The sequence below is a fragment of the Salvia miltiorrhiza genome, chromosome 8 (assembly GCF_028751815.1).
Source record: "Salvia miltiorrhiza cultivar Shanhuang (shh) chromosome 8, IMPLAD_Smil_shh, whole genome shotgun sequence".
Taxonomy (NCBI): domain Eukaryota; kingdom Viridiplantae; phylum Streptophyta; class Magnoliopsida; order Lamiales; family Lamiaceae; genus Salvia; species Salvia miltiorrhiza.
In genome coordinates, this window is record NC_080394.1 from 19,462,365 (window position 1) to 19,473,953 (window position 11,589).

Below are 11,589 nucleotides of genomic sequence, written 5' to 3' on the forward strand. Positions count from 1 at the left end.
TTGATGTTGTTGCACCTCTTGAGCCGGCGCTTGCGGCCACCCAATCATTGCCGCCTATCAGATTTTGAAGTTTTTTAATACATATAATTGAATACAAAAATGCATATAAATATAAACAAATATGCATAACTTTGCACACAAAAATGCATTGTGGCCGTTGCACCTTTTGAGCCGGCGCCCACCGGCGTCGCCTCTTAGCACCCCTGCAATGCATTTTTTTGTGCAATTTGCGATGTTATGCATATTTTTGTTTTTATATATCCATTTTACTTTTACGTGTATTTTCCCTTGAAAGACCTCTTCCACGTGTTGCGTTTTTAGTGCGCCACATGGACAAAATATGTGGTCCAGAATCCAGAATTGGTACTACATACTCCCTAAGGTCTGGATACTATATGATCTCATGAGCCGGCGTCCACCGGCGTCGCCTCTTAGCACCCTGCAATGCATTTTTGTGTGCAATTTGCGATGTTGTTCGCTATTATTTTCACCACGCCGCAAGTATACGGTGTAGTTGCAACATAGGGAAGCAAGGTCGTATCCCACAAGGATTGGTGAATTCAAACTTCTAAATATTATTAATAAGTTGTTTTCAATCTATTTAGACAAACCAAAGATGAAGAGATATTGAGAACTAAAACAAAGCTAAATAAAGCAAGTAAATAAAATAACAACAAGATAAACTTAGTTAATAAATTGGGGAATGACTCGAATGAAAGTTATCCTAGGGACTAGATTTCGATGGATCGTAATGAACTTCAATCTAAAGCAATATTAATCTTGATATGGCCTACTTATCTAGGGCGATCTCCCCACTAGTTTTAGCCCCCTCCCGGACGACTAAAACAGTAGATTACGGGTCATAATTGCCGTCCCCGGTCAATTTCTAACCTATAACTCCCAAGAGCACAAAAGATCAACAAGCCCTCACCCACCTCTCAACCTCCCGGTTTATTGAGATGATATGTATCAAACTCCTAATCTATTGTAATTATCCTCTCCCGATTCAAATCACAAATTAGAAATGCACAAAAGGTGGCCAACCAATCATACAAGAGATAAATCTAGGACTTGAAAAGATAACAATAAGCACAATCAAGATATATATTGAACAAAGAAATCAATCCATTACAAATCCATCTAATCTAATCCCTAAGATAAGAGATTTTAGCCAAGCATATTCATAATAAAAGCAAATCTCAATTCATAAGAAAACATAAATAAAGATATAGAGAGATAGAGATTCATAGACAAATCCTATAATCTTGATCTTCAATCATGTAGTCTTGATGAGCTCCTTTCCAAGTCTTCCCCTTCTTTATTTGATTTTGGTGTTGTTTTTGTGTGTGGAAGAGAGAAAAAATGGTAGAGAATGGAGGCTAGGGTTTGGGATTGGAGAGTTGGGGAAGATGAAGTGGGTGTGTGTGGTGAATCAATGGGGAAAAGAAGAGAAAAAATGGAGTTTTGAGGCTAAAATCGCGTTTGGGGTCCATTTGGGGGAGCCCCGCCCTTTTCCCGCGGTCACGGCCCGCGTCCGCGGCCTTCAAACGTGGGGGATGCTCAGGGGACCCGCGGTCCCGCCCCGCGGCCGCGGGTGGTGACCGCGGGTGTCTCCTGAGTCGGGGGCAGCTGACCCGCGGTCCCTCACCGCGGCCGCGGGTGGTGACCGCGGGCTACTAGGCGGTATGCGCAGTCCGCTCGTTTTGCTCCGTTCTCCCTCGTCCGGACTCGGATTTGATCGCCGTTTGCGCTCACGGATTCCTCTCGAGACGTAATTCAATATAATATCTTCAAAATCCTCCAATTAATCCTTGATTTTTCCTGAAATTACTCCAAAACTACACCAAGACATCAAATCTTCATAAAACTCAACATTATGGTACAAACACGCATTGGCAAGCAAAATATGAAGGGAAATGACAACAAATCATGTGGAATTGAGGTACGAAAACCATGTTTGTCAACCCCCCCAAACTTAAAGCGTTGTTTGTCCCCAAACAACAAAGAGAAGAGAAATAAAAGATAACAAACATGTGAGAATGAATTGGTGTCATTTCAAGGGCTTCAACAATTTCAAAAATCTTTCAAAAGTGTATCACAAGTAGAAATGCATTCCAAAAAATCACAAGTGATGAAGAGTTCAATATTATGGCCTCCAAGCTTGAATCCTCACAAATGTGGATGTTTCAATGATGCACTCAACTCTCAAGTGTTTAGATTGGACGTGTTTGCACTCAAATTGAAACAATGTATACAATCTACCATAAGCTTGCCATTTATCCTAACTCTCTATACTTCAATGTGTTATAAATAATGATCAACAAGGGCTTTCATTGGGTTGTAATGAGGGCTCTTTGGTGAGGTGAGGTGTTTTTTTAGGCAAAGTGACTCATCCCACAATCTAACAATGAACAAATCAACTTCACCATTTCTCTTATCAATCAAAAACCAAAATCCCTACATTTCATCTTTTCATCCTTAGTGATATCTATCATGGCTATGATTCAAAAGGCAAATCACTCCCCTTTATGCTCTTTTATTCACATTCATTTTCATTTCTTTTTCTTTTTGAGCTCATAGGGGATTAGTGATTTTCACACAATCAAAGCTTGATAAGAAATTTCAATCATTTCCCAAACTTTTTTCTTCATCAAAGCAACCACTAACACTCTAAGTTCTACCCCTTTATCATTGGTTCATTCAAAGAAAGGCTACAAGGCACAAAAGGGGTAAACTAGGATCATATGAGAATTTGGCACAATTGGGGTCAAGTGGCTAACAAAGATGGCCTTAAATCACTTCAATATTAACAACACATCTACTTTTATTTTCAAGAGAGGACTCATGGCAAGTTCTAGAGACCAACATACATGCTCAATCGATTTACACTCAAGAACAAAATGAGATTGTAATTGGATGACAATCAAGGGCTCAATTCTCACAAGCTCATTTTATTTGCAAGTTCTTGGAGGTAAAATATTTAGCTCATTTGTCACAAGTTCAAACTCTACATGCAAAATCAACAAGTGAAACACAACAATTTCTTTTCAAAAGCAACATTCATATCATAAGCCCAACACACATTTCATCCAACTCATGTGTTTCAACAATCAAGCTCAAAAATAAAAGACAAGGAAAAGCTAAAAAAAACATAGACAAAACTAATTATTGTAACATAACTAAACTAACTAAATAAATAAACAACGGATAAATGAGATAAGTAACCCATCTTCACCCTCCCCCCAAACTTATTTCACACAAAGGAGAAATAAGTTTGGATGAAGGAGAAAATGGTTACTTGTCTCGTACTCACAAACGAGGTGGAGGCTTAGGCGGTGGCCATTTCTCATCAAATTTGCATGCTCCATCCACCGCGACCCAAAAATATGGTGGCTTTGCAATTCTTGAGACATCCCGGGCGTCATGATAATCTCGTTCACCATCTAGAGTACCACCACACTCAAACAATTCCTTATTAGACAAATCAAAGTGAAAATCAAAAGATGAAGATAAATAAAAGTGAAAGAAGCAAGCCTTCATAGAATCGCCTGTGGCGAGGTAAGGATCGACAAAATTTTTGACTTTGCTTTCTTTAAAGCTTGTGAAATCTTCATCTTTTTGAAATTGTAGAGGTTGTGTCGGAAAAGTTGGGCTCTCGACTTCAAGGGGTTTGGAGAATTGATCCTCATCTTCTTCATACTCTTCTTCAACTTCTTGAGGCTCTTCACTTAGCATTGGCATTGGTTCCTCATACAAGGTTCCATTTTGAAGGCTAATGGCCATGCACAAATCATCAATTCGCTTTTGATTTTCCATAGTGGTAGCCAAAGACCTTCTTTGCTCTTCTAGCATAACCTCCGATTTTGCTAGACTTTTTTCTATCCAAGCTTGTGTAGCTATGAAGCATTGAAGGAGATCGTCTTTTGAATTTGATTTCTCCTCTTGATAGTATCGATTTCCCCCTTGGAAGCCTTCTTGAGTGGAATAAGAATTTTCATAATTCCAACTATTGAAATGGTCCTCATACTCCAATGGTGATTGCCACTCCATGTCATTGCACCCCATGTCATAATACTCACCATAGGAAGGTGTTGGTTGGAAGACTTTTTGGATCATTGGTTGCCTACAATTTCTTTTGGCTTCCAAAACACGCAACTTAAGTTGCATCAACGCCAATTGTAGTTGGAGTTGCTCAACCAACTCATTCCTTCCATCTTCCATTTTTGGTGCCGCTTTTACGGTTGTGGAGCAATTTTCTCTAACAAAAATAAATAAACATATAAATAAACAAACATAAAAACAATATCTAAATTAGTTAAAAACAACTTTTCACAATATCAAAAGTAAAAATTCAACCAATCCCCGGCAACGGCGCCAAAAACTTGTTCGCTATTATTTTCACCACGCCGCAAGTATACGGTGTAGTTGCAACATAGGGAAGCAAGGTCGTATCCCACAAGGATTGGTGAATTCAAACTTCTAAATATTATTAATAAGTTGTTTTCAATCTATTTAGACAAACCAAAGATGAAGAGATATTGAGAACTAAAACAAAGCTAAATAAAGCAAGTAAATAAAATAACAACAAGATAAACTTAGTTAATAAATTGGGGAATGACTCGAATGAAAGTTATCCTAGGGACTAGATTTCGATGGATCGTAATGAACTTCAATCTAAAGCAATATTAATCTTGATATGGCCTACTTATCTAGGGCGATCTCCCCACTAGTTTTAGCCCCCTCCCGGACGACTAAAACAGTAGATTACGGGTCATAATTGCCGTCCCCGGTCAATTTCTAACCTATAACTCCCAAGAGCACAAAAGATCAACAAGCCCTCACCCACCTCTCAACCTCCCGGTTTATTGAGATGATATGTATCAAACTCCTAATCTATTGTAATTATCCTCTCCCGATTCAAATCACAAATTAGAAATGCACAAAAGGTGGCCAACCAATCATACAAGAGATAAATCTAGGACTTGAAAAGATAACAATAAGCACAATCAAGATATATATTGAACAAAGAAATCAATCCATTACAAATCCATCTAATCTAATCCCTAAGATAAGAGATTTTAGCCAAGCATATTCATAATAAAAGCAAATCTCAATTCATAAGAAAACATAAATAAAGATATAGAGAGATAGAGATTCATAGACAAATCCTATAATCTTGATCTTCAATCATGTAGTCTTGATGAGCTCCTTTCCAAGTCTTCCCCTTCTTTATTTGATTTTGGTGTTGTTTTTGTGTGTGGAAGAGAGAAAAAATGGTAGAGAATGGAGGCTAGGGTTTGGGATTGGAGAGTTGGGGAAGATGAAGTGGGTGTGTGTGGTGAATCAATGGGGAAAAGAAGAGAAAAATGGAGTTTTGAGGCTAAAATCGCGTTTGGGGTCCATTTGGGGGAGCCCCGCCCTTTTCCCGCGGTCACGGCCCGCGTCCGCGGCCTTCAAACGTGGGGGATGCTCAGGGGACCCGCGGTCCCGCCCCGCGGCCGCGGGTGGTGACCGCGGGTGTCTCCTGAGTCGGGGGCAGCTGACCCGCGGTCCCTCCCCGCGGCCGCGGGTGGTGACCGCGGGCTACTAGGCGGTATGCGCAGTCCGCTCGTTTTGCTCCGTTCTCCCTCGTCCGGACTCGGATTTGATCGCCGTTTGCGCTCACGGATTCCTCTCGAGACGTAATTCAATATAATATCTTCAAAATCCTCCAATTAATCCTTGATTTTTCCTGAAATTACTCCAAAACTACACCAAGACATCAAATCTTCATAAAACTCAACATTATGGTACAAACACGCATTGGCAAGCAAAATATGAAGGGAAATGACAACAAATCATGTGGAATTGAGGTACGAAAACCATGTTTGTCAGATGTTATGCATATTTTTGTTTATATATATCCATTTTACTCTTGCGTGTATTTTGCCTTAAAAGACCTCTTCCACGTGTTGCGTTTTTAGTGCGCCACATGGACAAAATATGTGGTCCAGAATCCAGATCTTGGTACTACATACTCCCTAAGGTCTGGATACTATATGATCTCATACACACACACACACACGAAGTCAATATATGATGTTGAGCATGTGTTCATGCAAACACAGATCTTGGCCACTCATTTATTAACGGTTTAGATTAGTGATTTGTATTCTATTAACACTTACAGTTCCATTGTATTAGAGAGTTAGTAAGTGAGCTGAGGGCCTGAGAGTTAGTTAGAAGAGAGAGAAAAAGAGTAAGGTAGTTAGTGAAATTTCTCCGGACTTTAAGAGCTCATTTCTTGTGAGAGTTCATCTTCCTCTTCGATTGATTCTTGCTTGTGTTGTGAGGGATTTGATATACTTTTGTGACTGTAATAAAATCTCTTGTTAACCTTCCCGTGGATGTAGAATCAGAGATGATTCGAACCACGTAAAAGATTGGTGTTCTGCATTAAGTTTTCATTTCTGTTCTTGAACTTGAAGTCATTGATTTGTGTTGTTGCCGATCATTAAGGGAGTGTTGTGTGGATCTTGATTAAATTCAGTTAATCTTGATTCACATATGAAATTATATATTCTCGTATAGTAAACATAAAAAGTGTCCCCAAAGATAAACAATATAAAAAATAATCTTTCAATTTGTTGTCGACGGTTGGCAAATGTAACTCCAATTGTGACTCGCGATGACGATATCTAGTAAAGCGACGCCTACGCTAGGAGAGGCAATAGTGGCGGCGGTAGTTTGGAGATGCGGTGGCGTATTACCGTGACTCCCAAAAGAAAATTTTGTTTGTTGTTGTTGTGGATATCACAACAATGAAGGTTGTAGCAACAGCCTAAAAAAATAGGATTCATAACATGAGTAGTCTTGATTGTGAATTTAAGTTTTAAAGTTAGGATTTATATTTAGAAATAGTCTTGATTATAACTTGGAATTTCAAATCTAGAATTTGTAATCAAGTCATAAATTAATTGTGAATTATAAAGGTTATTTATAAATACTTTTTATTCTTACGATCACAATTTGAATATTTTAAAAATACAATCCATATATGTGCGTGTGTTTAGAGAAAGAGACAAAGTGAGAGATATTTAATTTCCAGTTTAGAGTGACACCACCCTCAAATGGTGCTGCGTCAATTACCCTTTGCATAACACTAAAGGACACGTCTCTCCTTGAAGTGTTATACCAAAATCCTACTATGTGCCTTGATTTTTAAATCATAATTAAGGACCTGTTTCGTGAATATAAATCTATAACGTATTATATAATACGAAAAACTGATTTTAGATTACAGACTATTGGGATTTTCAGAATTCAAAAAAGAAAATTAATTTAATTACACACGTACACACAGGAAAAATGTACGTCAAATCCTCTTATCTTATACGCAATTGTTATTGTTGTCTATTAATATTGGTCATTGATTTAGCACATATATCGGTTAAATTAAAATTAAAAAATCATACGAAATTTTGTTAATGAATTAAAGTCCTATCAAATTACAAATTTGGTAAAATATATTTTTGTTGATTTTGGCAATAGAGGATCCGGATTATGTAACGCCCCCCTATCAAATCATTTAATTGGTTTGTACAAGTGTTAAAGAAAAAAAGGTAGCATCTCATCATATTTTGCAAATCTTATTTTATAGATTTTGATTGAGGTGGTGAAATGAGATTGCTGGTTATCGCACTATAAATATTGGAGTGTGCGCAGTAGATGAGATAAATAGAGAGAGAGGATGGAATTGGTGGCGTGGATGGCGATATTGATTCTAGTTTTGTGCGTGATGAAAGTAGCGGTTTCAAGCATTATATGCTACTGGGTGAATCCTCGACGCATTCAGAAAATAATGGAGAAACAAGGAGTGCGTGGCCCTAAACCCCGCTTTCTGGTCGGTAACATCTTGGACATGGCCTCTCTCCTCTCCAATTCCACCGCCCTCGACTGCTCCTCCATCCACCACGACATCGTCGCCCGCCTCCTCCCGCATTACATCCTCTGGTCCAAAACCTACGGTACCTACCTACTAGATCTCATCCATTTACTCATTTCTATATTCCTATTCCTATACTTATGATATATCATGTGCAGGAAAACGGTTTATATTTTGGAACGGTGTGGAGCCTCGGATGTGCCTTACGGAAACGGAGCTCATCAAAGAGCTGCTCTCGAAATACAGCAGCCTCTCTGGGAAGTCACGGCTGCAGCAGCAGAACTCCAAGCATTTCATCGGCCGCGGCCTCTTGATGGCTAACGGCGACGACTGGTACCACCAGCGCCATATCGTCGCTCCTGCTTTCATGGGCGACAAGCTCAAGGTTAATCAATTTCCTTCCCTTCTTCTTCTTCTTCTACATATATTGTATGATCCTTAAATTAGTCTCTTGTCTTTTTTTCGAATTCGCATAGAGCTATGCAGGGTACATGATTGATTGCACCAAGCAGATGCTCACATCATTGGAAAACGCCCTCCAAAATGGCCAAACGGAATTCGAAATCGGAGGATACATGACCAGGCTCACCGCTGATATAATTTCCAGAACTGAATTCGACACCAATTACGAAAAGGGAAAGCAAATATTCCATCTCCTAACAGTTCTCCAAAATCTGTGCGCCAGATCCACCCGCCATTTGTGGTTTCCCGGTAGCAGGTAATAATATTATTTCCGATAACATTAAAGGCAATCTACCTTTCAGATTTTCTTGTCTTCTTTTTGTCCTCAAAGAAAAAGGGGGTCTTAACGCAATTGATTGATGAGCAGATTGTTGCCAAGCAAGTATAACAGAGAGATAAAATCGCTCAAGAGTGAGGTGGAGAGGCTGCTGATGGAGATCATACAGAGTCGCAAGGACTGCGTGGAGATCGGGCGGAGCAGCTCGTATGGGAACGATCTGCTGGGAATGCTGCTGAATGAGATGCAGAAGAAGAAGTCAGGCAATGGGTTCAGCTTGAATCTGCAGGTCATCATGGACGAGTGCAAGACTTTCTTCTTCGCCGGCCACGACACTACCGCCCTGCTGCTGACGTGGACCATCATGCTTCTCGCCACCAATCCCTCGTGGCAACACAAAATCAGAGCTCAGCTTAACCAGGTCTGCGATGCCGCTCCGCTTTCCGTCCAACACCTCTCCAAGCTCACTCAGGTAACTAACATTAATTTTACGTTTTTTCTTTTTATTTTTATTTTATTTTATTGAATCCATCGTTATGTCTACTAATAATATACTCCCTCTGTCCAATATGGATAGGCTGATTGAGATTTTCACAAAGATTAAGAAAAATAATTGGAAATGAAAATATATAAGTAAATTTCTTAGTATGCCCATATTTATTATTTAATGATGTATTAAAGTGGGAGTAAATTAAAGAATTAAATAGAGATATAATAGTAAATGAGTAAAAATATATTATTTTTTATGAAAACAAGCATATATAAATGAGACATTCAAAAAAGGAAAACAAACCTAAGCATATGGGACGGAGGGAGTAATTAATTAGTGTGCCACATGGGCACATGAGTCAACATAAAAAAACATATGAGGTTGAGAAAATTAAAGCTGGTAGAATCTGGTCAAATTTAATTAATGGTGACCGAGGAGTTTGACTTTCTCCTAATATACTCGCATCAATAATACCCAAATTAAGTTGCTGTGAACAAATATTTTACTTAGAATTGTAGTCACACTCATTCCTCATGAAGTATGCTTTCTTATATTGTCAGTAACTATATAAGGACATATTTTTATTAGTTTTGACAGCTCTGTCTGATATAAAATTAAATCTTTGCCTTCTCATATATCAATGCTCATATAGTGATATAAACTTTTTGTTGCTAATATACACTTTATATGATGCAACCTTCTCCATATTAACTCATTTTATTTCTCTAAGTTGCGTTTATTTTGATGGATAAATTTATATATAGAAAATAATGAATAACATAAATTTATGCATTTAAATGTCTTATTCCTTTTCCAACATTTGACACAAAAGAGATGCTCACCATTTTTACTTCTTTATTTTCACTTCAAGGATGGATAATATTATCCCTCCATTTTTGGTGTGATAATTAATATTATACATCCTTGAAGTGAAAATAAGGAAGGAAAAATGATGAACATCTCTTTTATGTCAAATGTTGAAAAATGAAGAAGACATTTAAAGGCATAAATTTGTGTTATCCATCATTTTCCATTGATAAATTTATCCATCAAAGTAAACACAATTTTAGATAGTCTGAAACCTTCTCTCTAAACCAACATTGATCATTTTATAGTTTGTTACTCTAGTGCATGTCATTCTATCATTATTTTAGCACACCACCATATAATTAACAATAGTTTATTTTCTTTCTTTGAGGCAATATTAATAGTTTCTCAAATAATATTAGGCACAATAAGCAACTTTTTGTTCTTGAAGTACTAGATGGAGTGTATATAAATGAAAACAGTAGACTTTTGACTCAATAATAGTTACAGAGCCTCTTCAGAAAAAATTAAAATAAAATTGTGCATCCCATAATTTTGAGCACCAGGTGTTAATGATGACAAACACTTGCTTTTAATAATGAAGTAGCGAGTGTGATTTTCGTTTGTAAAATTGATCACAATTCCGATGAGTAAATAAAAATAATGGTGGGTTGCAGTTGAACATGGTGATCAATGAGTCTCTTCGGCTGTACCCGCCGGCTTCGGTGCTTCCTCGCATGGCGTTCGAAGACATAAAACTGGGCGATCTGTTGATTCCGAAAGGGCTGTCGATATGGATTCCGGTGCTGGCCATCCATCACAGCCAAGAAATTTGGGGGAAAGATGCCAACGAGTTCAACCCGGAACGATTCGCGGCCAAATCGTTCGCGGCGGGGCGACATTTTATCCCGTTTGCGGCGGGCCCCAGGAATTGTGTGGGCCAGGGATTTGCCCTAATGGAAGCCAAGATCATATTAGCAATGCTAATATCCAAATTCAGCTTCACCATTTCCCCAAATTATCGTCACGCTCCCCTCGTCGTGCTCACCATGAAACCTAAATATGGAGTTCAAATCATATTGGAACCCTTGTGAATCATCTATGAATTTTTTTTGCTTTTCTTTTTTTGGGCGGGGTGATATATATAGAGTTATGGTGACGATGAGGTTGAGACTCATATGTTATTTTGAATATACTACTTTTGCGATGAACAAGTCGGAATAAATGTCGGTAAGTGAAGTTATATTCACTTTAATCCAAGCGTAAAAAATATCTTGTAATTTAAATTTATGGGTACATCTAGGTTTAAAATGATATTTTGTGTCATATCATTTAAAAATTAAAAATAAAAATTATATAGTTGCATTCGGCGAGTTACGTCAAGATTTAGGGTGTCAAAAAATGAACGTGGGACATTTTTGATACAAAACTGATAATTTGAGATTTAAATATATGTTCTTATAGTTCGAGATATTTTTTATAAAACGAGTATGATTCGAAGTTTAAAGTGATATTTACCGCCCATAAATTTGATTATACGTTATTGTACCAGCTATCTGTATAATTTCAATTTAGACCCATAATTTCTATTATATCAATTTATTATGTTTTACTAGTATTTTAAGATTA

The 11,589-nt window shown here is 37.9% G+C and overlaps 1 protein-coding gene across 1 annotated transcript; it reads left to right on the top strand.

Annotated features, from left to right (window-relative positions):
- The first annotated feature begins 7,285 nt into the window (after positions 1-7,285).
- On the top strand, positions 7,286-11,213 carry LOC131001575 (cytokinin hydroxylase-like). The gene is made up of 5 exons (XM_057928057.1): positions 7,286-8,006; positions 8,083-8,309; positions 8,401-8,642; positions 8,754-9,135; positions 10,638-11,213. The coding sequence occupies exons 1-5, from the start codon at positions 7,730-7,732 to the stop codon at positions 11,052-11,054; spliced, it is 1,545 nt and encodes a 514-aa protein (XP_057784040.1). The 5' UTR covers positions 7,286-7,729; the 3' UTR covers positions 11,055-11,213.
- The last annotated feature ends 376 nt before the right edge of the window (positions 11,214-11,589 follow it).

Bases quoted from the DNA above. Each gene is read 5' to 3' on its own strand.
- LOC131001575 (XM_057928057.1), top strand. From the start codon at position 7,730: ATGGAATTGGTGGCGTGGATGGCGATATTGATTCTAGTTTTGTGCGTG. The intron at 8,310-8,400 runs GTTAATCAATTT...GAATTCGCATAG, and splicing joins TCATGGGCGACAAGCTCAAG to AGCTATGCAGGGTACATGAT. The intron at 8,643-8,753 runs GTAATAATATTA...ATTGATGAGCAG, and splicing joins TTGTGGTTTCCCGGTAGCAG to ATTGTTGCCAAGCAAGTATA.